General features: G+C 42.5%; 1 protein-coding gene across 1 annotated transcript in view; it reads left to right on the top strand.

The window, feature by feature from the left end:
* The window catches only part of marco (macrophage receptor with collagenous structure), a 56,479-nt gene that overhangs the window by 15,944 nt on the left and 14,646 nt on the right, over nucleotides 1-25,889 (top strand). The window contains exons 6-8 of the mRNA XM_020940862.2: nucleotides 12,169-12,204; nucleotides 17,227-17,253; nucleotides 25,660-25,719. Of these exons, the coding sequence (XP_020796521.2) occupies nucleotides 12,169-12,204; nucleotides 17,227-17,253; nucleotides 25,660-25,719 (123 nt within the window). The remainder of the gene's footprint in view (nucleotides 1-12,168; nucleotides 12,205-17,226; nucleotides 17,254-25,659; nucleotides 25,720-25,889) is intronic.

A 25,889-nucleotide genomic window follows, 5' to 3' on the forward strand; every position in this document is an offset into this window, starting at 1 on the left:
GTTTAGTCTTGGTTTAGTCCTGGTTTAGTCCTGGTTTAGTCCTGGTTTAGTCTGGTTTAGTCCTGGTTTAGTCTTGGTTTAGTCTTGGTTTAGTCTTAGTTTAGTCTTAGTTTAGTCCTGGTTTAGTCCTGGTTTAATCCTGGTTTACTCCTGGTGTAGTCCTGGTTTAGTCCTGGTGTAGTCCTGGTTTAGTCTTGGTTTAGTCTTGGTTTAGTCTTAGTTTAGTCCTGGTTTAGTCCTGGTTTAATCCTGGTTTACTCCTGGTGTAGACCTGGTTTAGACCTGGTTTAGTCCTGGTGTAGTCCTGGTTTAGTCTTGGTTTAGTCCTGGTTTAGTCTTGGTTTAGTCCTGTTTTAGTCCTGGTTTAGTCCTAGTTTAGTCCTGGTTCAGTCCTGGTTTAATCCTGGTTGAGTCGTGGTTGAGTCCTGTTTTAGTCCTGGTGTAGTCCTGGTTTAGACCTGGTTTAGTTCTGGTTTAGTTCTGGTTTAGTCCTTGTTTAGTCCTGGTGTAGTCCTGGTTTAGACCTGGTTTAGTTCTGCTTTAGTCCTGGTTTAGACCTCGTTTAGTCCTGGTTAAGACCTGGTTTAGACCTGGTTTAGTCCTGGTTCAGTCCTGGTTTAGTTCTGGTTTGGTCCTGGTTCAGTCCTGGTTTAGTCCTTGTTTAGTCCTGGTGTAGTCCTGGTTTAGACCTGGTTTAGTTCTGCTTTAGTCCTGGTTTAGACCTCGTTTAGTCCTGGTTAAGACCTGGTTTAGACCTGGTTTAGTCCTGGTTCAGTCCTGGTTTAGTTCTGGTTTGGTCCTGGTTCAGTCCTGGTTTAGTCCTGGTTTAGACCTGGTTTAGACCTGGTTTAGTCCTGGTTCAGTCCTGGTTTAGTTCTGGTTTGGTCCTGGTTCAGTCCTGGTGTAGTCCTGGTTTAGACCTGGTTTAGTTCTGGTTTAGTCCTGTTTTAGTCCTGGTGTAGTCCTGGTTTAGACCTGGTTTAGTTCTGGTTTAGTTCTGGTTTAGTCCTTGTTTAGTCCTGGTGTAGTCCTGGTTTAGACCTGGTTTAGTTCTGCTTTAGTCCTGGTTTAGACCTCGTTTAGTCCTGGTTAAGACCTGGTTTAGACCTGGTTTAGTCCTGGTTCAGTCCTGGTTTAGTTCTGGTTTGGTCCTGGTTCAGTCCTGGTTTAGTCCTTGTTTAGTCCTGGTGTAGTCCTGGTTTAGACCTGGTTTAGTTCTGCTTTAGTCCTGGTTTAGACCTCGTTTAGTCCTGGTTAAGACCTGGTTTAGACCTGGTTTAGTCCTGGTTCAGTCCTGGTTTAGTTCTGGTTTGGTCCTGGTTCAGTCCTGGTTTAGTCCTGGTTTAGACCTGGTTTAGTCCTGTTTAGTCCTGGTTCAGTCCTGGTTTAGTTCTGGTTTGGTCCTGGTTCAGTCCTGGTTTAGTCCTGGTTTCAGTCCTGGTTTAGTCCTGTTTAGTGGTTAGTCCTGGTTTAGTCCTGGTTTAGTTCCTGGTTAGTCCTGGTTTAGTCCTGGTTTAGTCCTTGTTTAGTCCTGGTGTAGTCCTGGTTTAGACCTGGTTTAGTTCTGCTTTAGTCCTGGTTTAGACCTCGTTTAGTCCTGGTTAAGACCTGGTTTAGACCTGGTTTAGTCCTGGTTCAGTCCTGGTTTAGTTCTGGTTTGGTCCTGGTTCAGTCCTGGTTTAGTCCTTGTTTAGTCCTGGTTAGTCCTGGTTTAGACCTGGTTTAGTCCTTAGTTCTTTAGTCTGGTTTAGACCTCGTTTAGTCCTGGTTAGACCTGGTTTAGACCTGGTTTAGTCCTGGTTCAGTCCTGGTTTAGTTCTGGTTTGGTCCTGGTTCAGTCCTGGTTTAGTCCTGGTTTAGACCTGGTCCTGGTTTAGTCCTAGTCCTGTTTAGTCTGGTTTAGTCCTGGTTCAGTCCTGGTTTAGTCCTGGTTTAGTCCTGGTTTAGTCCTGGTTTAGTCCTGGTTTAGTCCTGGTTTAGTCAGTCCTGGTTTAGTCCTGGTTTAGTCCTGGTTTAGTCCTGGTTTCAGCTGGAACAGGACTCTCTGCCACATACACCACACGCTGTCCGGACCGACTGCTCTAACACTGCATTTCCTTCGACCAAAAATTCTAAAAAAACAAAACCCCGTGCGTGTCAGACCGAGCCGCGCGTGTAAACCGGGAGCGCCATCCTTTGTGGTACATTATATTTCCGCTGGCGTGCTGAGACGATGGCGGTGATGATCGGCTCCTGTCCTCCTCTCGTCCTCCTCTGATGAGAACAGCTGATGGATGAGGAGCAGCTGATGGATGAGGAGCGCTGACATTTCCCTCAGACCGTCGGCTCCGTCTCACTCGCCGCCTCGATAGGTCAGCTGGAATTACGACTTTCCTTTCACCCGCGGTCAGTGCGACGCTTTTTAACCCGCCCGGAACGTTCCACGGTGCAGCTTTACAGTCTTCAATCATTATTTTTGAGCAGTAAAAACACCTGTAATTGAATAAAAGCAGCATGAATGAGTTTAATGTCATACTGCGACGCCTCTCCGTGGAAACAAGGTACCAGAAAAGTTACACAGTGCACCTCGGGTCCTTACTCGAACTAGGAAGTACGAGCACATAAGTCCTGTGCTCAGGTCTCTGCACTGGCTCCTGTGCCTCAGAGACTTTAAAGCAGCTCTGCTTGTACAAGTGTCTCCATGGCCGAGCACCAAAGTCCATCTGTGACATGTTAGTGTCATATGAACATCTCACACTCTGAGGAGCTCAGGGACCAACTCCTGCTGGTGCCCAGAGTCACGACTAAACAAGGGGAGTCAGAGTTTCAGGTTCATGCAGCTAAAACCTGGAACAGTCTGAACATGTGAGACAGACTCTTCTGTGACGCTGTTTAAATCCAGACTCAAAACATTTCTGTTTAACTGTGCAAATAACTGAAAGGTTTTCATTCCGCACTCTTCTCTCCAATTTATGTCTCTCTTTTTTACTTTTAATCTTCATGATTATTTATGTTTTGATTTCTTTTTATTATGATTTTAATGTATTTCTTATTCTGTAAAGCACTTTGAATTACTTTGTGTACAAATTGTGCTGTACAAATAAACTTGCCTTGCCTTGCCTTTAAAGGTTGTATAGGGGATTTTTTAAGGAAAGAGAAATACAGCGACAGGCCTTTTTCAAATGTTCCTCTAGAAATCATTTGGAGACCGACACCTCAGTTTTTAGACCCTTCGTCTGCTTCAGTCGCGCAATCGCTGAAAGGAATCTCCAAGAACCACCTCAGTTTGTCTTCGCTCCTTTTCTCCTTCTTTTCTTCTTTCAGCGACCTCAAAAACTGACTTTCTTTTGCGGAGAACTGCTCGTGGATTCTCGTCCGGCATCGCAACAAACTTTGTGCGAACTGCGAGGAAGCTACAAGTAGAAAAAGCCTCTAAGAACCGCTGCATAGTTACCCTGGAAACGTAGAGAGTTTGATTGACAACCTAACAGCCAATAGAAAATGAGGCAACCTTGTTTTCTATTGGCCGATGTTTATCTGGCCTCACTAAGTCCACAGTTGATAGATTTTCATTCTTTTTTTTTTTTGGTCATCATAATTACAAGGCTGCTGCAGCTCTGTAATGGTATTTTAAACTTTCATTGACAATTTGAAACTGAAAAAAAAAAAAATCATACAACCTTTAAGTGGCATTTATCTAGTCAAATGGTACACAGTGGCTAGTCACATGAGAAAAAAGAACATTTAAATAAAAAAAAAAATATTTAAACATGTTAAAAACGCTTGGGGAAAGTGAAAACTAATCTTAACATACGACAGTCGGTAAATAAAATTCTGTGCTGTGTGCAGGTGACGCTGGATCTACAGGGACAAAAGGAGAACAAGGTGAGTTAAAAAGACTTTTGTTAACCTATATTTAGAATTGCATCAAAGTACTAAAAATCAATCTGCATTTGTTTTGTTGGTAGTTAAAGTTATAGATGAGTACATTAAGTCTACACTGAAAGTCTATAGTGTACGGCAGGGGTGGGCAGTTACCGTAAGTTCCGGATTATAAACTGCAACTTTTTTCTCACACTTTCTGAACCGTGCGGCGAATATATGGACGGATTTTTTGTTTGGCACATTGCTCTTTCATATTTACGGTCTATGGTTTGGAAACACAGTGGATACTCGCAGCCTGAGAGCAGAAAACACATGGATCTAAGGTTCACGTGAAGTTTCCACACTCGCTCGTGATACTGTCAGTGCACTCAAATAGTTTGTGTGTAAATGACGAGAAGAAACGTCTCAAAATTCAGTAGCTGAACGTCACACTCAGACCTGATTGATAGAACTAACGTAGACCCCGAGAGAGTCTGAAATCTGCTGAAATGCTCCAAGACACTGACATGATACAGACAGAACAGAGGCTCTTTCTGCAGGAGACATGCGCAGTAGAGCGCGGGGGGAGACGAGGGAAGGAAGATGCTCGTTCGATTGTGTTTTGAACCAGACTGATGTATCTGTGGAAGAAGGAAACAGAGCTGCTGCTGCTGCTGCTGCTGCACGTGAACTCGGCGTCACTGAGTCGGTGGTGGTGAGATTTTGAAGTGACGAACTGACTCAACGCAAAAACACGACAAAAACTTTCAGAGATGATAAAAGCAGACGCCTGAACTTGAAAAAACGTTCTTGAAGATGCAGACACTTGCGGCTTATATTCAGGTGCGGCCTATGTATGTACAATTAAAATTTTGATGTTAAAATTTAGTTGATGTGGCGTATGTTCAGGTGCACTCAATAGTCTGGAAAATAGTGTTTTTTTCCATGGGGCCTCATGAGAAACAGAAAAATTTTGTGGAAGGACAAAATACTTAAAACTGAGTTCTGCATAATGTCTGAATCAGTGTGTCGTTCGTTCATTCATTTTTCAATATAAAACCAAAAATAAGAAAACGAAAAAACAACAGTTTTCTTCATTATTTGTCTCCAAAACCAAAATGAAAAAACAGATAATGATTTGTTTGTTCAGTTTTTGATTTTGTGTTTAAATGAAAAAAAATGGAAAAAACTGATAACGGCCGTTTTACGTGACTTCCGTGACTGCGATGCCGAACTTTTGCACCTCGTACGGACTGAACCAGGACTGATCCAGGTCCGAGACCAGACCGGGACCAGACCAGACCAGAGCGGACTGAGACCGGGACCAGCAGTCCGAGCGGNGTAGTAAAGTACTACAGACATAAAGTACTGCAGTAATACAGACAGTGCAGTACGTAGTAAATACAGACAGTAGTAAAGTACTGACAGTAAAGTACAGACAGTAGTAAAGTACTGCAGTAATACAGACGTAGTAAAGTACTGCAGACGTAGTAACAGACGTAGTAAAAGTACTGCAGTAATACAGACGTAGTAAAGTACTACAGACAGTAATACAGACGTAGTAAAGTACTGCAGTAAACAGATGCAGTACTGCAGTAATACAGACGTAGTAAAGTACTGCAGTAAAACAGACGTAGTAAAGTACTGCAGTAAAACAGACGTAGTAAAGTACTACAGACAGTAAAACAGACAGTAGTAAAGTACTAATACAGACGTAGTACTGCAGTAATACAGACGTAGTAAAGTACAGTACAGACAGTGCAGTAAAACAGACGTAGTAAAGTACTGCAGTAAAACAGACGTAGTAAAGTACTGCAGTAGTAAGTACAGACGTAGTAAAGTACTGCAGTAATACAGACGTAGTAAAGTACAGTTAGTAAAAGTACGTAGTAAAGTACTGCAGTAAACAGACGTAGTAAAGTACTGCAGACAGACAGTAATACAGACGTAGTAAAGTACTGCAGACAGTAGTAATACAGACATAGTAAAGTACTGCTGCAGTAATACAGACAGACGTAGTAAAGTACTCAGACAGTAATACAGACAGACGTAGTAAAGTACTACAGACAGTAATAAAACAGACGTAGTAAAGTACTGCTACAGACGTAGTAATACAGACGTAGTAAAGTACTAAATACAGACAGTAAGTAAAACAGACAGTACTGCAGTGTAGTAAAGTACTGCAGTAAAACAGACGTAGTAAAGTACTACAGACAGTAAAACAGACGTAGTAAAAGTACAGTAGACAGTAATACAGACGTAGTAAAGTACTACAGCAGTACGTAGTAAAGTACAGACGTAGTAAAGTACTGCAGTAAAACAGACGTAGTAAAGTACTGCAGTAAAACAGACGTAGTAAAGTACTGCAGTAAAACAGACGTAGTAAAGTACTGCAGTAAAAACAGACGTAGTAAAGTACTGCAGTAAAACAGACGTAGTAAAGTACTGCAGTAAAACAGACGTAGTAAAGTACTGCAGTAAAACAGACGTAGTAAAGTACTGCAGTGATATGAGTGACTGAAATTGTCATTTAAACCACCAAAGCTGCAAACACAATGAAAACACTTCATACTTCAAAGTGACACTGGGTGCACGGGTCTTGGATTCTGTCTCAGAATCTTTACTCGATCTCCTCTGAGTTTTTCCAAGTTCCTCCACCCGAGGAAACGGGGCGTGTCATTGTGTCTGTCGCGAGGCAACGTCCTCGGACCTCCAAAAGTCAGATGGATAAACGAACGCACCATAAATCCACTGTGTCGTAAAGCGTTTTCTTTTAGTAAAGCTGGTGCGCTGTTAGCATGCTAGTTTTTGTGTTTTTGTCCTAACAGTGGTGATGTGTGTGTGCAGGTGGAGAGTCAGTGTGGAGCTGAAGGTCAGATCCACAGATTTCAGACTGACCTGATGATGTTAAACTCCAGTACAAAGAGCCTGGACTCACGCCTCAACGCCATCAGGCTCAAGACAGGTACTACTACTACTACTACTACTACTACTACTACTACTACTACTACTAAATTTTCTTGTACTAATACTAATATTTGTGTGAATGCAGGATCCCCAGGAATCCCAGGACTCCCAGGACAGAAAGGTGAGTGTCAATCAGCCTTTATGACACCACTTATTTCTATATTACCACAAATGTCTGATTAACAAATGGATTTTTAGTTTGATCTGAACTAACTGAATTTGTCCAGAATAATGTGAGTGAACAGAGGTGAGCCTGGGGTTAAATGTTGGCTGTATTAAAAGGTACACTGCTTTATTTTGTTCATAAATACAAAATTTTTTATAAAAAAAAAAATCCTGAATCCGTGTATCATTCGTTCATTCGTTTTTCAATATAAAACCAAAAAATAAGAAAACGAAAAAAGAACAGTTTTCTTCGTTTTTTCAGTTTTCGATTTTGTGTTTAAATGAAGAATGGAAAAAACGGATGACAACCGTTTCCCGTTTACGTGACTTCCGTGACTGCGATGCCGGACTTTTGCATAGCATATGGACTGAACCAGGACTGATCCAGGTCCGAGACCAGACCAGGACAAGAGCGGGACTGAGACCGACACCAGTGGTCCGAGTGGTTCTGTGTCATCGTCTGCGCGCTGGTTCCGTGAAGGGGAAAGTAATTTTTCATTTAAACACAAAATTGAAAACTGAAAAAACGAATCATTATCTGTTTTTTCATTTTGGTTTTGGAGACAAATAATGAAGAAAACTGTTGTTTTTTCATTTTCTTATTTTTGATTTTATATTGAAAAACGAATGAACGAATGAAACGGCTTATCCTGGTAGAAGTTTGAGTCGTTTTTATTACGTCAGTTCAAGCTCCAGTCTTGATAAATCAGGATGCCTCGGACCCTGGATACTCTCTGAAAAACCCAGTGAGATGATCCTAGTTTCTCATGACCTGATTCTCCCTGACGCTGGACACTGTGTTTCCATGGAGACTAACAAAACCAGAATAATCAAAAAAGCCAAAACCAAATCAGAAATCCACTTCTACGGTCAGTCTGGAGTTTTGTCAGTCCGGTAAAAGCCGGGGTGTAGTGGACGTGGTACACGGGGATACGTCCACCCACGTCTCCCACTGTGAGGCTCACCTCCCCACAGGGCGTCGCCCGATCACCCTCCTCCACAGGCTCGGGGTTCTCTCTCTGCTCTCAAGTCCAAGATTAGTCCAGGATCACTCCCGGTTTAGTCTGGTTTAGTCCTGGTTTAAGTCTTGGTTTAGTCTTGGTTTAGTCCTGGTTTAGTCCTGGTTTAGTCCTGGTTTAGTCTTGGTTTAGTCCTGGTTTAGTCCTGGTTTAGTCCTGGTTTAGTCTTGGTTTAGTCTTGGTTTAGTCTTGGTTTAGTCCTGGTTTAGTCTTGGTTTAGTCCTGGTTTTCTGGTTTAGTCCTGGTTTAGTCCTGGTTTAGTCCTGGTTTAGTCTGGTTTAGTTTGGTTTAGTCCTGGTTTAGTCTTGGTTTAGTCTTGGTTTAGTCCTGGTTTAGTCTTGGTTTAGTCCTGGTTTAGTCCTGGTTTAGTCTTGGTTTAGTCCTGGTTTAGTCCTGGTTTAGTCTTGGTTTAGTCTTGGTTTAGTCCTGGTTTAGTCCTGGTTTAGTCCTTGGTTTAGTCTGGTTTAGTCTTGGTTTAGTCTGGTTTAGTCTTGGTTTAGTCCTGGTTTAGTCTGGTTTAGTCTTGGTTTAGTCCTGGTTTAGTCCTGGTTTAGTCTTGTTTAGTCCTGGTTTAGTCCTGGTTTAGTCCTGGTTTAGTCTGGTTTAGTCCTGGTTTAGTCTTGGTTTAGTCCTGGTTTAGTCTTGGTTTAGTCTTGGTTTAGTCCTGGTTTAGTCTGGTTTAGTCCTGGTTTAGTCTTGGTTTAGTCTTGGTTTAGTTCTGGTTTAGTCTTGGTTTAGTCTTGGTTTAGTCCTGGTTTAGTCTTGGTTTAGTCTGGTTTAGTCTTGGTTTAGTCCTGGTTTAGTCCTGGTTTAGTCCTGGTTTAGTCTTGGTTTAGTCCTGGTTTAGTCCTGGTTTAGTCCTGGTTTAGTCTTGGTTTAGTCCTTGGTTTAGTCCTGGTTTAGTCTTGGTTTAGTCCTGGTTTAGTCCTGGTTTAGTCCTGGTTTAGTCCTTGGTTTAGTCCTGGTTTAGTCTGGTTTAGTCCTGGTTTAGTCTTGGTTTAGTCCTGGTTTAGTCCTGGTTTAGTCCTGTTTAGTCCTGGTTTATCTGGTTTAGTCCTGGTTTAGTCCTGGTTTAGTCCTGGTTTAGTCCTGTTAGTTTAATCCTGGTTTAGTCCTGGTGTAGTCCTGGTTTAGTCTTGGTTTAGTCTTGGTTTAGTCTTAGTTTAGTCTGGTTTAGTCCTGGTTTATCCTGGTTAGTCCAGTCCTGGTTTAGTCCTGGTTTAGTCCTGGTTTAGTCTTGGTTTAGTCCTGGTTTAGTCCTGGTTTAGTCTGGTTTAGTCTGTTTAGTCCTGGTTTAGTCCTGGTTTAGTCCTAGTTTAGTCCTGGTTCAGTCCTGGTTTAATCCTGGTTGAGTCCTGTTTTAGTCCTGGTTAGTCCTGGTTTAGACCTGGTTTAGTTCTGGTTTAGTCCTGGTTTAGTCCTGGTTGTAGTCCTGGTTTAGACCTGGTTTAGTTCTGGTTTAGTTCTGGTTTAGTCCTTGTTTAGTCCTGGTGTAGTCCTGGTTTAGACCTGGTTTAGTTCTGCTTTAGTCCTGGTTTAGACCTCGTTTAGTCCTGGTTAAGACCTGGTTTAGACCTGGTTTAGTCCTGGTTCAGTCCTGGTTTAGTTCTGGTTTGGTCCTGGTTCAGTCCTGGTTTAGTCCTTGTTTAGTCCTGGTGTAGTCCTGGTTTAGACCTGGTTTAGTTCTGCTTTAGTCCTGGTTTAGACCTCGTTTAGTCCTGGTTAAGACCTGGTTTAGACCTGGTTTAGTCCTGGTTCAGTCCTGGTTTAGTTCTGGTTTGGTCCTGGTTCAGTCCTGGTTTAGTCCTAGTCCTGGTTTAGACCTGGTTTAGAGTCCTGGTTTAGTCCTGGTTTAGTCCTGGTTTAGTTCTGTTTAGTCCTGGTTAGTCCTGGTTTAGTCCTGGTTTAGTCCTGGTTTAGTTCTGGTTTAGTCCTTGTTCAGTCCTGGTTTAGTTCTGGTTTCGTCCTGGTTTAGTTCTGGTATAGTCCTGGTTTAGTTCTGGTTTAGTCCTTGTTCAGTCCTGGTTTAGTTCTGGTTTGGTCCTGTTTTAGTCCTGGTTTAGGTGTAGTTAAGTCCTGGTTTAGTTCTGGTTTAGTCCTGGTTTAGTTCTGGTTTAGTCCTGGTTTAGTCCTGGTTTAGTCCTGGTTTTCCTGGTTTAGTCCTGGTTTAGTCCTGGTTTAGTTCCTGGTTCAGTCCTGGTTTAGTCCTGGTTCAGTCCTGGTTTTAGTCCTGGTTTAGTCTGGTTTAGTCCTGGTTAGTCCTGGTTCAGTCCTGGTTTAGTCCTGGTTTAGTCCTGGTTTAGTCCTGGTTTAGTCCTGGTTTAGTCCTGGTTCAGTCCTGGTTTAGTCCTGGTTTAGTCCTGGTTTCAGCTGGAACAGGACTCTCTGCCACATACACCACACACGCTGTCCGGACCGACTGCTCTAACACTGCATTTCCTTCGACCAAAAATTCTAAAAAAACAAAACCCCCGTGCGTGTCAGACCGAGCCGCGCGTGTAAACCGGGAGCGCCATCCTTTGTGGTACATTATATTTCCGCTGGCGTGCTGAGACGATGGCGGTGATGATCGGCTCCTGTCCTCCTCTCGTCCTCCTCTGATGAGAACAGCTGATGGATGAGGAGCAGCTGATGGATGAGGAGCGCTGACATTTCCCTCAGACCGTCGGCTCCGTCTCACTCGCCGCCTCGATAGGTCAGCTGGAATTACGACTTTCCTTTCACCCGCGGTCAGTGCGACGCTTTTTAACCCGCCCGGAACGTTCCACGGTGCAGCTTTACAGTCTTCAATCATTATTTTTGAGCAGTAAAAACACCTGTAATTGAATAAAAGCAGCATGAATGAGTTTAATGTCATACTGCGACGCCTCTCCGTGGAAACAAGGTACCAGAAAAGTTACACAGTGCACCTCGGGTCCTTACTCGAACTAGGAAGTACGAGCACATAAGTCCTGTGCTCAGGTCTCTGCTCTGGCTCCTGTGGCTCAGAGACTTTAAAGCAGCTCTGCTTGTACAAGTGTCTCCATGGCCGAGCACCAAAGTCCATCTGTGACATGTTAGTGTCATATGAACATCTCACACTCTGAGGAGCTCAGGGACCAACTCCTGCTGGTGCCCAGAGTCACGACTAAACAAGGGGAGTCAGAGTTTCAGGTTCATGCAGCTAAAACCTGGAACAGTCTGAACATGTGAGACAGACTCTTCTGTGACGCTGTTTAAATCCAGACTCAAAACATTTCTGTTTAACTGTGCAAATAACTGAAAGGTTTTCATTCCGCACTCTTCTCTCCAATTTATGTCTCTCTTTTTTACTTTTAATCTTCATGATTATTTATGTTTTGATTTGTTTTTATTATGATTTTAATGTATTTCTTATTCTGTAAAGCACTTTGAATTACTTTGTGTACGAATTGTGCTATACAAATAAACTTGCCTTGCCTTGCCTTTAAAGGTTGTATAGGGGATTTTTTAAGGAAAGAGAAATACAGCGACAGGCCTTTTTCAAATGTTCCTCTAGAAATCATTTGGAGACCGACACCTCAGTCTTTAGACCCTTCGTCTGCTTCAGTCGCGCAATCGCTGAAAGGAATCTCCAAGAACCACCTCAGTTTGTCTTCGCTCCTTTTCTCCTTCTTTTCTTCTTTCAGCGACCTCAAAAACTGACTTTCTTTTGCGGAGAAACTGCTCGTGGATTCTCGTCCGGCATCGCAACAAACTTTGTGCGAACTGCGAGGAAGCTACAAGTAGAAAAAGCCTCTAAGAACCGCTGCATAGTTACCCTGGAAACGTAGAGAGTTTGATTGACAACCTAACAGCCAATAGAAAATGAGGCAACCTTGTTTTCTATTGGCCGATGTTTATCTGGCCTCACTAAGTCCACAGTTGATAGATTTTCATTCTTTTTTTTTTTTTGGTCATCATAATTACAAGTCTGCTGCAGCTCTGTAATGGTATTTTAAACTTTCATTGACAATTTGAAACTGAAAAAAAAAAAAATCATACAACCTTTAAGTGGCATTTATCTTGTCAAATGGTACACAGTGGCTAGTCACATGAGAAAAAAAGAACATTTAAATAAAAAAAAAATATTTAAACATGTTAAAAACGCTTGGGGAAAGTGAAAACTAATCTTAACATACGACAGTCGGTAAATAAAATTCTGTGCTGTGTGCAGGTGACGCTGGATCTACAGGGACAAAAGGAGAACAAGGTGAGTTAAAAAGACTTTTGTTAACCTATATTTAGAATTGCATCAAAGTACTAAAAATCAATCTGCATTTGTTTTGTTGGTAGTTAAAGTTATAGATGAGTACATTAAGTCTACACTGAAAGTCTATAGTGTACGGCAGGGGTGGGCAGTTACCGTAAGTTCCGGATTATAAACTGCAACTTTTTTCTCACACTTTCTGAACCGTGCGGCGAATATATGGACGGATTTTTTGTTTGGCACATTGCTCTTTCATATTTACGGTCTATGGTTTGGAAACACAGTGGATACTCGCAGCCTGAGAGCAGAAAACACATGGATCTAAGGTTCACGTGAAGTTTCCACACTCGCTCGTGATACTGTCAGTGCACTCAAATAGTTTGTGTGTAAATGACGAGAAGAAACGTCTCAAAATTCAGTAGCTGAACGTCACACTCAGACCTGATTGATAGAACTAACGTAGACCCCGAGAGAGTCTGAAATCTGCTGAAATGCTCCAAGACACTGACATGATACAGACAGAACAGAGGCTCTTTCTGCAGGAGACATGCGCAGTAGAGCGCGGGGGGAGACGAGGGAAGGAAGATGCTCGTTCGATTGTGTTTTGAACCAGACTGATGTATCTGTGGAAGAAGGAAACAGAGCTGCTGCTGCTGCTGCTGCTGCACGTGAACTCGGCGTCACTGAGTCGGTGGTGAGATTTTGAAGTGACGAACTGACTCAACGCAAAAACACGACAAAAACTTTCAGAGATGATAAAAGCAGACGCCTGAACTTGAAAACGTTCTTGAAGATGCAGACACTTGCGGCTTATATTCAGGTGCGGCCTATGTATGTACAATTAAAATTTTGATGAAATTTAGTTGATGCGGCGTATGTTCAGGTGCACTCAATAGTCTGGAAAATAGTGTATTTTTTTCCATGGGGCCTCATGAGAAACAGAAAATTTTGTGGAAGGACAAAATACTTAAAACTGAGTTCTGCATAATGTCTGAATCAGTGTGTCGTTCGTTCATTCATTTTTCAATATAAAACCAAAAATAAGAAAACGAAAAAACAACAGTTTTCTTCATTATTTGTCTCCAAAACCAAAATGAAAAAACAGATAATGATTTGTTTGTTCAGTTTTTGATTTTGTGTTTAAATGAAAAATGGAAAAAACTGATAACGGCCGTTTTCGTGACTTCCGTGACTGCGATGCCGAAATTTTGCACCTCGTACGGACTGAACCAGGACTGATCCAGGTCCGAGACCAGACCGGGACCAGACCAGGACCAGAGCGGGACTGAGACCGGGACCAGCAGTCCGAGCGGCTGCGTGTCATCGTCTGCGCGCTGGTTCCGTGCGGGGAAAGCAAGAATGTGCTGTGGACTACAGGTCAGACGGGCTGCTCTGGTCCTCTGCGCCACATTATGGATTGGGACGGGGCTCAGGTCATTGGATCGGAAAACAACAAGTTCAAACGCTGGATCAAGGAGGACGGTGAAATCAGGAAACGAGGCACAGACAGGATTAACCGAGATGACGGCGCGTTCCTCCTTTCACACACCTGGGACACCCTCCTCCAGAGACACCGGGCGACGGGAGGCGTGGCCAGTCTGAGCGACCTGCAGGTCCATCAGGTCTGACCACGCCCACAGGAAGTAACAACAGCTGATCTACGACACGTCAACACCAACACCGGTGACACTTCTGAAGATGCTTGCAGCAGCAGCCGAAACATGTCAACAAGGTAAACACACTTTACTGTATTGTCTTTAAAAAGAACCCAAGAAGTTAAAGTTCAAGAACTGCTGCTGGTTCGTCCTCTGTGCATTTGGTTCTTCCCTGGGGAAAGTTCTTCTCAGGCCGAGGCTCCTGACATCACTCCCCGCTCCAGCTCCTCTGAGCCCGGACAGAACCGGAGCTGCTCCCGCTGGTTGGAATAGTTCGTTTGGTCCTGCTGTCTCTAGTTTCGACCCGAGTTCGTGTTCACACCAGAGGAACCGCACCAAAATTTGGTATTTGGTGCGGAATCAAGTGAACCGAGACCACCTCTTGTTTGATGTCTCGGTCCGTTTGATTTGGTGCTGGTCCGAGTCCAACTGACGCTTTCACAGCAACGAAAACAAACAGAACTAAGAGCTTTTGGTTCAAATGGACCAGGTCCGGGACCAGAGCGGGACTGAGACTGAGACCAGACCAGGACCAGACCGGGACCAGAGCGGGACTGAGACCGTAATTGAGACCGGGACCAGGCCAGGACCAGAATGGAGGCTCAGAGCCCATGGCAGGGCCGGAGCTTGAAGTTGAGGCTTGGAGTCAAAGCTCGGAGTCCACCCTGGTCCCGCCCTGGTCCCGCCCTGGTCCCGGTGTGGTCCTGGTCTGGTCTTGGTGTGGTCTCGGACCTGGATCAGTCCTGGTTCAGTCTGTACGCGGTGCAAAAGTCCGGCATCGCAGTCACAGAAGTCACGTAAATGGCCGTTACCCTTTTTTTTTTTTTTTCATTCTTCATTTAAACACAACATTGAAAACTGAAAAAACAAATCATTATCTGTTTTTTCATTTTGGTTTTGGACACAAATAATGAAGAAAACTGTTGTTTTTTCGATTTCTTATTTTTGGTTTTATATTGAAAAACGAATGAACGAATGACACTGATTTTTTATCTGTTGTGTTTCTTTGTTTTAACACGCTGGTCAGGCTGGTCATCACTGATTTGTCCAATCTATTACCTATTTCTATTACAGCCCGATTAACTGTTGGTCCCACAAAACGATCGGAAAATGATTTTAAGCAGAACACTGCTGTCTAAAAACACTTATTGTGTAACATTAGACTAGAGGCAATTTCCATTCTTACACAATCGTAACTTGCAGCTTCCTCCTTCGTCTTCTCCTCCAATAAACTCTGAGCGCAGCGCGTGGACAGTTCACCATTTGAGTCACTTCTTCCTGTCGAGGTTTTTGCCGAGTCATGCTAAGAATGAATAAACACTCAAAGAACACAAGACGTTTCAGAGCTTTTAACCATATTATAGTTGTTTCCCTTCTCATTTAACATCTCGAAGTTGTATTTGGAGTGATTTGTGCATGTTTTTTTGTTTTTTGTAACTTATGTCTTAATGTTTATTCACAAAATTTGACAATCTCAGTTCAAACACGCAGAAGTAAGATGTTTTAATGTTAAACAGAAACAGCGACAATGATTCACGTACATGTTTAAGGGATCTTTAATCGCTTAGTTTCAGGACGTTATTTTGCAGATTTGCTCCTCCGGTTCACGTCCACTGGTCTGAGTTTAGATCTCGAACAGATTTATCCTCAACAAATCCGTGTGTTTTTTGTTCATTCGTTTTTCAAAATAAAAGCAAAAATAAGAAAATGAGAAAAAAAAAATAATATATATTTTCTTTCATTATTTGTCTCCAAAACCAAAATGAAAAAAACAGATAATGATTTGTTTTTTCAGTTTTTGATTTTGTGTTTAAATGAAAAAATGGAAAAAAAAAAAAACGGAAAATGACTGTTTCCCGTTTACGTGACTTAAACTGTGATACCAGACCTGGTTTAGACCTGGTATAATCCTGGTTCAGTCCTGGTTTAGTCCTGTTTTAGTCGTAGTTCAGTCATGGTTCGGTCCTGGAAACTGTTCTGATTTAGTCCTGGTTTAGACCTGGTTTAGACCTGGTTTAGACCTGGTTTAGACCTGGTTCCTGGTTTAGACATGGTTTAGACTTGGTTTAGTCCTGGTTTAGTCCTGGTTTAGACCTGATTTAGACTTGGTTTAGTCCTGTTTTAGTCCTGGTTTAGACCTGGTTTAGACCTGGTTTAGACCTGGTTTAGTCCTGGTTTAGTCCTGGTTTAGACCTGGTTTAGACCTGGTTTACTCCAGGTTTAGGCCTGGTTTAGACCTGGTTTACTCCAGGTTTAGGCCTGGTTTAGACCTGGTTTACTCCAGGTTTAGACCTGGTTTAGACCTGGTTTAGACCTGGTTTAGACCTGGTTTAGACCTGGTTTAGACCTGGTTTAGACTTGGTTTAGTCCTGGTTTAGTCCTGGTTTAGACCTGGTTTAGACCTGATTTAGACCTGGTTTAGTCCTGGTTTAGTCCTGGTTTAGACCTGGTTTAGACCTGGTTTAGACTTGGTTTAGTCCTGGTTTAGTCCTGGTTTAGACCTGGTTTAGACCTGGTTTAGACTTGGTTTAGTCCTGGTTTAGTCCTGGTTTAGACCTGATTTAGACGTGGTTTAGACCTGGTTTAGACTTGGTTTAGTCCTGGTTTAGACCTGGTTTAGTCCTGGTTTAGACCTGGTTTAGTCCTGGTTTAGGCCTGGTTCAGTCCTGGTTCAGTCCTGGTTTAGTCCTGGTTCAGTCCTGGTTCAGTCCTGGTTTAGTCCTGGTTTAGTCCTGGTTCAGTCCTGGTTTAGACCTGGTTCAGTCCTGGTTTAGTCCTGGTTCAAGTCCGGCATCGCAGTTTAAGTGACGTAAATGATCATTATCTGTTTTTTTCCCCACTTTTAATTTAAACACAAAATCGAAAACTGAAAAAACGATTCATTATCTGTTTTAAAATTTTGGTTTTGGAGACAAATAATGAAGAAAATACAAAGAAAAACGAATGATGCTGCTCGACCCTCCTGACATGAAGCTTTTTTGTCACGTAGGCTTTACTTCAGTTTTAATTTGTTTATTTTATGACTTAAAGGTTTCTATGAAATGTTTATCTCCCTGGAGACGTTCCTGCTTTGTCTGGAATGTTCCACAGTATGACTTTAAACCTTTCTATCTTCACGGAGCCCAAACCAGAGCAAGTTCCAGGTCAGATCTGCGGAGAGGCGACCCCGCACACAGTCGGAATGTTTGTTTTTCTTGGTATTTTTGAGCTTTAAATCCACCTGTGATTGAATAAACGTAAAGTCGAGCTGTTTAAAGTCAACACTGCGGGACATTCCAGGCAGAGCGGTGACGTCTCCGGAGTGTGAGGGTGAGGGGCCGTTTCCGTTCGAGGTGAAAGTCTGTAATGGATTCTGTTTTGTTTTTCGCAGGGCCACCTGGACCCCAAGGACCCCCCGGTGAGCTGCCATTAACACTGCATGATAATATGTGCTCCGTATGTGAAATGTAAAGCACCTGACTCCATTATACAGTAAGAGCCGCACTGTTTTTATTATCAGCGACGGCAAAACAAGATTAGCATGCTCCAGGATCCGCGTGTCATTCGTACTGGGGATGGGCATTCGATGAAATTTTCTTAATCGATTGCCGGAAGAATTAACGATTGATTATCGATTAATCTAGGGAGACCAAACGTCCGTTTTTCCTAGGACATGTCCGTATTTTGCGTCTTGTCCGGGGCGTTCGTTTTTTTTTTTTTAAAGTGATGCAAATGTCCGGGTTTTCATTACAGTTCACTGGGGGCATTAAACTGAGCGTCTCTCATAGCGTCTGTGACTCAGAAGGAGCGAGACACAAACAGTCGGTCAGTCTGCAACATACCGAAGCACAAATGCACATTTAACAACGACTTGTACAAGAAATTCTAGTTTTCTGTCCCAGTCGTGTCAAGTGTGAGTCCATGTGCACAGGTTGAGAGGTGAGAGTTCAGTGTCCCTCGTTTATCGTGGGGGTTATGTTCTAAAAATAACCCGCAATAGGTGAAATCCGTGAAGTCGTCAACTTTATATTTTACATTTATTCTATCTGTAAAACCCCTCAGCACAAACTTTATACACTTTCCTCAGACACGACAGGTGCAACTCTTTTTACTTCCTTCTTAAAACTTGTTGCTGCTGTCGTCCTTTTGTTATTTTCCTCCGTCTTTATGTAACAAACTGAAGATTCATTTATTCCGTAATGGAGCCCGACAGCGCAGAGTCCTGCACGGGTCCATTTTTGGAGACCCCAGAACAGGACCGCACCTGCCCGTTAACCTGAGATTATATCAAACTTTTGCGCTGCCTACGCCACGGACTGAACCAAGACTAAACCAGGACTGATTCCAGAACTGAAGAGGAGGACTAAACCAGGACTGAACCACGACTGAACCAGGACTGAACCAGGACTAAAACAGGACTAAACCAGGACTGAAACAGGACTCAGTGTCAGGACGGGCTCGGAGGTGACGCAGGAGAAAGGACCGGCTCAGCTCCGCACCTCACGGAGTTAAACTCGGCAATTGCCCGATCGCGCTTTGCGGACAAACTGCTCGGCGTTTTCTCTCTTAAGTCCAAGATTAGTCCTGGTTTAGACCTGGTTTAGTCATGACTCACCCGTGTGTAATTATTACCCGAGTGTAATACACAATATGCGTTCATATGCTGTAAAAAATTACACACAAAAAAAATCTGAGAAACGGTGAGACCCCCCCAAGGTGTCCGTGTTTTCACAAACGTAAATATGGTCACCCTCGATTAATCATTAATGTTTTTATATTAAAATGATCATCATTATTATTACTATCTGCACTAATCTGCATAAATAAATTCAACTTTACGACATATAAACCGTAACGACTCTAGAGCCACATCAGCTCGTTTGACATTATAATGTGTTTAATTCAGTTTTGTTCAACTCTCACAGAAACAAAACTTAAAACCGCATCAATAATTTGCATAAACTAAGTGAAGATAAAAAAACAGCTCTTGTGTCGCTGATGTGGTTCAATTTCTGTCGGATTAAAATACATGACTCAGTGGAATACAGGCTGTTCGATGTAACGATGGACTTTCGGAGAGTGAAACTTATAAAGGGGAGAATGTCGCTGATGCGTCTGTATGGAGTCCTGCGATATCCCAACAAACTATCCGGGATTTTATACTCGATTATGATCATGTTGCTTTGAAATATTTCAGTCCTTTTTTTCCAAGACGAGATGTATGACAGAATCGCTACAGAAACAAACACTTATGCGGAGCTCTGCGTACGAGAAAGTGACCAAGATGACAAATACTGGACACCCACTGACAGGGAAGAGTTTTATTATGATATTATTATCGTCTTATTATCTTCTGGGAGATGCCCGTGTCATTTCCAATCAAGAAAAAACTTGCTGGTTGAATAAAAGTAACTTTAAATCAAAATTTGACCTGCAGACGTATAATCTCTGAAAAGTTTCACATGAACCATCTCCAACGCGACAGAAACACAGAACAGACTCACCATCAGCAGAACACCCCTCTGTCACAGAAAGAACACTCATATTCCTCCGCTCGCTCCTTGTGCGCTGATGTGGTTCAGCTTCTGTCGGACTAAAGGACACGACTCAGTGGAATATGAGTGTTCTTTCTGTGACAGAGGGGTGTTCTGCTGATGGTGAGTCTGTTCTGTGCTTCTGTCGTGTTGGAGATGGTTCATGTGAAACTTTACACAGACGCCAGCTTTAAACAGTCGCCTCCTCGCGTTGTGGCGGTGAATCACTTTGCGGCGCACAGACCTCTGCGCAGATTCATAAATCAAAACTGATGGCAACAAGGCAACGGCGAAAATGTGTGTTGAGTCAACGCAGAACTAAACTTTGCCCTTAAATTGGGCTTTAGGGGCATAGCAAAAAAACATGGCTTTGAGGGTCTCTAAATCATGTTGTCTGAGGCTACGTTTATATGACGACGGTCTGAACAGAAGATGCAAAAGTGGCGCAGTGTCTTCACTTTTTATTCCGCGTTTAGACGAGTGCATATGGTGACGTGTTTCTGTGTACTGTATGTATGTGACGTAAACACGTACACGACCTGAGCAGATCTGACCAGAGTTTTGCGTCTTGGGCGGTGTAGACTAGGGTGACAACATTTCCGTTGTGAAAACCCGGACACCTTACCGGGGGTGGGGCCTCAACATTGAGCTACTCTCACCTTGCAAAAGCTGTGCCTGCGTTGCATACTGTGCACATGGCCTCCCACTTGTCCCGACCAGGATGGAAAGCGGGGAATTTCTTGTGCAAGTCATCGTTAAATGCGCATTTGTGCTTCGACATGTTGAAGACTGACCGACTGTTTGTGTCTGCTCGCGTCTTCTGAGTTACAGAGAGCCACAAGAGAAGCTCAATTTAATGTCCCCAGTGAAAGATCATGAAAACCCAGATATTTGCATCAATTAAAAAAAAAACCAAAAAAAAACCCAGACGGCCAGGACAGTACATGAAAAACGGACATGTCCTGGGAAAAAACGTTATTTCGTCACTCTAGTGTAGACGGAAACGCTACGGCGGAGCGTATTCAACTTTTCCAATCTGGAGGGTGGTTTCAGATTATTGCGTTTTTAAAGGTTGTATAGAGGATTTTTTAAGGGAAAAGAAATACAGCGACAGTCGTTTTTCAAACGTTGTGCATGTGTGACACCACCTTCCTCCTCCACAGCCTCAGTAGAAACATCTCCTCCCACCTCTTTACTCTAGAAATCACGTTTGTTTACAGCCAGTGCACGTTCAGAATTACCGTTGAAGTGACTTGTCTAGAAATAATTTAGTGACCAACGTGTCAGTTTTTAGACCCTTCGTCTGCTTCATTCGCGCAATCGCTGAAAGAAATCTCCAAGAATCACCTCCGTTTGTCTTCGCTCCTTTTCCACTTCTCTTCTTCTTTCAGCGACCTCAAAAACGGACTTTCTTTAGCGGCGAACTGCTCGTGGATTCTCGTCCGCCATCGCGACAAACTTTGTGCGAACTGCGAGGAAGCGACAGTTTAAAAAATCCTCTAAGAACCGCTGCATAAACCGTGAAATCCCTGTGCACCGGCAAGTCAATTACACTAAAAACAGAAGGAGTTTGACTGACAACCTAACAGCCAATAGAAAATGAGGGAGCCTCGTTTTCTATTGGCTGATGTTTCTCTGGCCTCACTACATCCACGGTTGATAGATTTTCATTCTTTTCTTTTTTTGGTCATCATAATTACAAGGCTGCTGCGTCTCTGTATTGGTATTTTAAACTTTCACTGAACTTGAAACTAAAAAAAAAAATCCTCCATACAACCTTTAAGCCCCAAAAACACCGTCACCGTCTAAACGAAACTTCCACTTCCGATAAAATATTTTGTCGTTTTTACCCTCAAGCGTTCTTGTATAAACAGGCCCTGAGATCGCGATTTTCGGTCCAAAACGACAGATCGTTCAGCCCTACCCAGACGCCAGAGTCACGTCGCCTGAATGTCGTGAGCTGCGTGTCCGAATCGCACTGTAGGGGGCGCTAAAGAGTGAGCGCAGGCCTATGTAGTGAATGAAGCGGGACTAGGGTGGACTTTTGGACACAGCCTATTATTAACTCCTCAAGTTATTTTAAGGTCAACTTTTATCATTTCTGTGGCTTTTCTACCCACCCCGGACAAGCTCCACTTCCAAGTACAAAACCAAACAACACCCAGAGGTTTCACTTCTGTAAAAGACAAAATTATGAAGTCGAGTCAGAAAATATAAATATAAATATAAAACCTAAACCACTTTCTGTTCCTGTTCAAAGGCCTGAGTCAGCTGCTGACTCTGCTGACTTTGCGATAAAAGTTCGCGTGACAGTTTCTGATGATTCATTAATTTGTGGTTAATTTGGTGGGATAATACCTGTTGTAAATATAAATTATAGTTTTACAGAAATTAAGAAGCAGTTTGCGAAGACAAGCTGAAAAATTTGTTGAAAATTACAGAAAATAGAGCGTTCGATTTTCTGTATTTTACATAAGCAAGTGAAAATTTCTGCCTCTTTTTTTTATTTTATTTTTTTTACTGTAAGCGGGTATCAAATTATTAAAAAATAGGGATATTTCTTGTATAAAACTGGGATAAATCACTGGTTTTGTATAAATCTGCTGGGACAGGAGACATAGGAGTCAAAATTGGGACTGTTTTGGGTAAATAGGAACGTCTTGTCCCCTTACACACTGGGAGAATTTTGTCCAAAAGTTCAGCAAAACTTACACACATTTTTTCTGATACTTTAAATGTGATTTCAAATAATTATATTTGTATTTGTCAAATAATAATTTCTGTGTACATAGACCTTTTTCACAACAGTCGGAAGTAAACGTAACTCCCGGTTAATGCTTTTCTGTGGTGAAATATCTGTGGAAATGTGTGTCGTATTTTCCACCAGCTTCATTAATCTGCCCCATCACCAAGGTCCTGTTCACACTAGTTCGTATTCGAGTTGTTTTCGTTGTGATGCAGTGTTCGTTCACACTAATCCGATGGAAAACGGCTCCAGAGACGGAACGATCTGGTGCCTCCAGCTCCCACGAATTCATCTGAGTACAGATCTGATCCGGCACCGTGTGGACGCCTGAAAACACTGATAATCTGATGTAGATCTGTGCACCGCGAAGTAATTCACCACCAGAACACTAAAGCTGCGTTCAGACTGCAGCCTGAAGTGACCCAAATCTGATTTTTTGGCCCCTATGTTCCTGTATCTGATCTTTTAATGTCAGTCTGAACGACACAGATCCGATTTTTTCAAATGTGACCCAGGACACTTGGATATGTGCTCCTGAAACTGATACATATCTGATCTTTTGACATGTGACTTCAGTGTGAACGGTCAAAGTGCATTCATCCACCTACACGTTATCAACAAGACACAAACGTCACTATTCTGCGCTGAAGTAGGTGAAAATTGTTAATGAACTCCGTGTCACTGAAGTGAAGCACATCACCACTCACCACTCTTGGCTCCGTCTCCACATCCACACGTTCCTTTCAACGGACTGAACCACAAAACACCACGACCAAAAAACCTCGTCCTTCTCCTTCTCAATCTCCTCCTTAAAACAAGTAAGTTGTTCATGTTCTGGCTCCGGTACGAGAGGAACTTTAAAATCTCCAGGTGCTCGATGCTGCGTCCATGTTTGGACAACTTCTGTAAACACAGAGACGCTCGCTGCGGTTGACGTCGTCGTGTCTCCAGTGTCACATGTGGGACACTTTTGGGACCGTTTAATGTTCACACTGGAGTCACATACAAGTCACATTTAATTGGAAATGTGAACGACCTCGCAAAAAAAATCGGATTTCAAAAAAAAAATTTAATTGAATTGAGCGTTAAGCCCTGCAGTCTGAACGTAGACAAAGAGGCTAGAATATTTGTCCATTCATATAAACGTGTGTCTGTGTGGACGACCTGCAGACGTATAATCTCTGAAAAGTTTAACATGAACCATCTCCAACTCGACAGAAACACAGAACAGACTCACCATCAGCAGAACACCCCTCTGTCACAGAAAGAACACTCATATTCCACTGAGTCGTGTCCTTTAGTCCAACAGAAGCTGAACCACATCAGCGCACAAGGAGCGAGTTTTTTCAGCACTTAGTTTATGCAAATGAGTCATGTGGTTTTAAGTTTAATTTCTGTAAAACGTAAACAAATGTGCTCAAAGCTGTGTGGACAGGGAAGACTTGCGGACACAGAAACGACGTGTCTGGATGAAAATCGTTTCCGATACGGTGATACGGTGATTCGTTTCAGTGTAAACGTAGCCCAAATCTTCGACCAACAAGGTCCACAAACGATAAACATTCTAACATGAACAATTTATCCACAACTATCAAGAGACGAAAGACAAAAACTTAAAGGAAACAACGACGACGCTTTAATGACACAATGAACAAAACTAATGTTATGATCATGAATTAAACAGAAGTAATTAGTGATTCCGTAATAAGCAACTTGTTAACTAAAAATCGATTTCATGATGTCGATATTAACATAGACACAGAGATTTGTGCAGTTTAAATGCTATAGACGTTCACAGTTTACAGAACTGCAAAAATCTCTCTGTCTATGTTAATACTGACATCAGGAAATAGATTTTTTAACTTTAATTCTAGAATCTGTTTTAGGCTACGTTTATACGCTGACGGTCTGAACAGAAGACGCAAAAGTGCCTGTCGCGTCTTCACTTTTTATTCCGCGTTTAGTCGAGCGTTTTCAGGAGGAAATCTGCGTGCATACGATGACGCAAATGTGTGTGGAATTCGATTGTGTTTGCATGCCAGGCGGTGATGTATGTGACATAAACGTGTACACGACGTGAGCAGATCGGACTAGAGTTTTGCGTCTTGGGCAGTGTAGACAGAAACGCTACGGCGGAGTGTGTTCAACTTTTCCACTCTGGAGGCTGGGTTCAGATTTTAGCGTTTTGAAACCCCAAAAACGCCGTCACCGTCTAAACAGAAGGCACTTCTGATCAAATATTTTGTCGTTTTTACCCACAAGCGTTCTCGTGTAAACATGATTCATGATTCACGTTTTGTTCGTCGTCATTGTTCTTCCTTTAAGTTTTCGTCTAAATTCTTAAATAAATAATAATAAATTGTTCATGTTAGAATGTTTATCCTTTGTGGAGCTTGTTGGTTGAAGATTTGGTGATGGGGCAGATTTATGAAACTGCTGGAAAATACGACACATTTACACAGATATTTTGCCACAGAAAAACATTAACCAGGAGTTTTGTGAACCTACATCGCGGCACTTCCGGCCGTAGTGCAAAAGCTCTGTAGGAGGAGATTTTGTCCAGTTTACAAGATGGTTTCTAGGTAACAGTTGTGGAATTCCCTATAGCGTGATGTCATGATTTCCAACCAAGAAATACAATTTTAAAACCTGAAAATTGACCAAACTGGGGGAAGAAAATGTCAAATTTGCATTAAAATCTTAAATATAGAAAACAGAACATCATAGGCACTTTTCTGGTAGAGGGTCCGTCAAACGCTTTTCTCCATGGAGATGTTATCGCTTTGTCTGGAATGTTCCACAGTATGGCATTAAACCTTTCCATCTTCCCTGAGACCAAGCCGGACCAAGTTACAGGTCAGATCTGTGGAGAGGCGACCCCGCTCACAGTCAGAATGTTGTTTTTCTAGGTATTTTTGCGCTTTAAACCCACCTGTAATTGAATAAATGTCAAGATATTTGGAAAGTTACACAATGCAGCTTTAATTAATCTTTTTTTACATTTTATGACTGCGTTTTTACTCACAAATGTTCGTTTTCAGTGTCTGTTGGATGGTTTTTAAAGGTATTTTTGAGCTTTAAAACCACCTGTAATTGAGTAAACGTAAAGTAGAGCTGTTTAATGTCACACTGCGGAACATTCCAGACACAGCAGAGAGATTTCCATAGAAACAAGAAGGTGACGGACCCCCAATTGAAAAGTTACGCAATGCAGCTTTAAGCCATAGTTTTAATTACGTGATTTATCTGAAGAAAATCGTCATGTTTTTTTTTTTTTTTAAACTGTAAGCGGGTATCAAATTACTCAAAAATAGAAATATTTCTGGTATAAAACTGGGACAAATCACTGGTTTTGTATAAATCTGCTTGGACAGAAGACACAAAACTCAAAACTGGAGCTGTTTTGGGTAAATAGAAACGCCCGGTCCCCCTACACACTGGGAAAATTTTGTCTAAAAGTTCAGCAAAATTTACACACACGAAACACATTTTTCTGATACAAATAAAATCGTCACGTTTTTTGTGTTTGTGTCTCGTGTTTTAGGTCCCGCGGGTTCTGCTGGTGGTCAAGGACCTGGAGCAAAGGGAGAACCCGGAGAACCAGGTCTGATCATCTTGACGTTTACATGGATTCACTGGTTTTATTTTGATGTGGCTTCGGAACTAAACCTTCAAACTACTTTTTTTTTTTGTGTGTGTGTGTTTGGTTTGTGTGGTTAGACCAGTCACACTGTTCCTTACACACCCAGACTCTCCCCTTTAGGAGCTTTTTTG

This window comes from Boleophthalmus pectinirostris, unplaced genomic scaffold, assembly GCF_026225935.1.
Source record: "Boleophthalmus pectinirostris isolate CB_2022bp ecotype Guang Dong unplaced genomic scaffold, ASM2622593v1 HiC_scaffold_1, whole genome shotgun sequence".
NCBI lineage: Eukaryota > Metazoa > Chordata > Actinopteri > Gobiiformes > Gobiidae > Boleophthalmus > Boleophthalmus pectinirostris.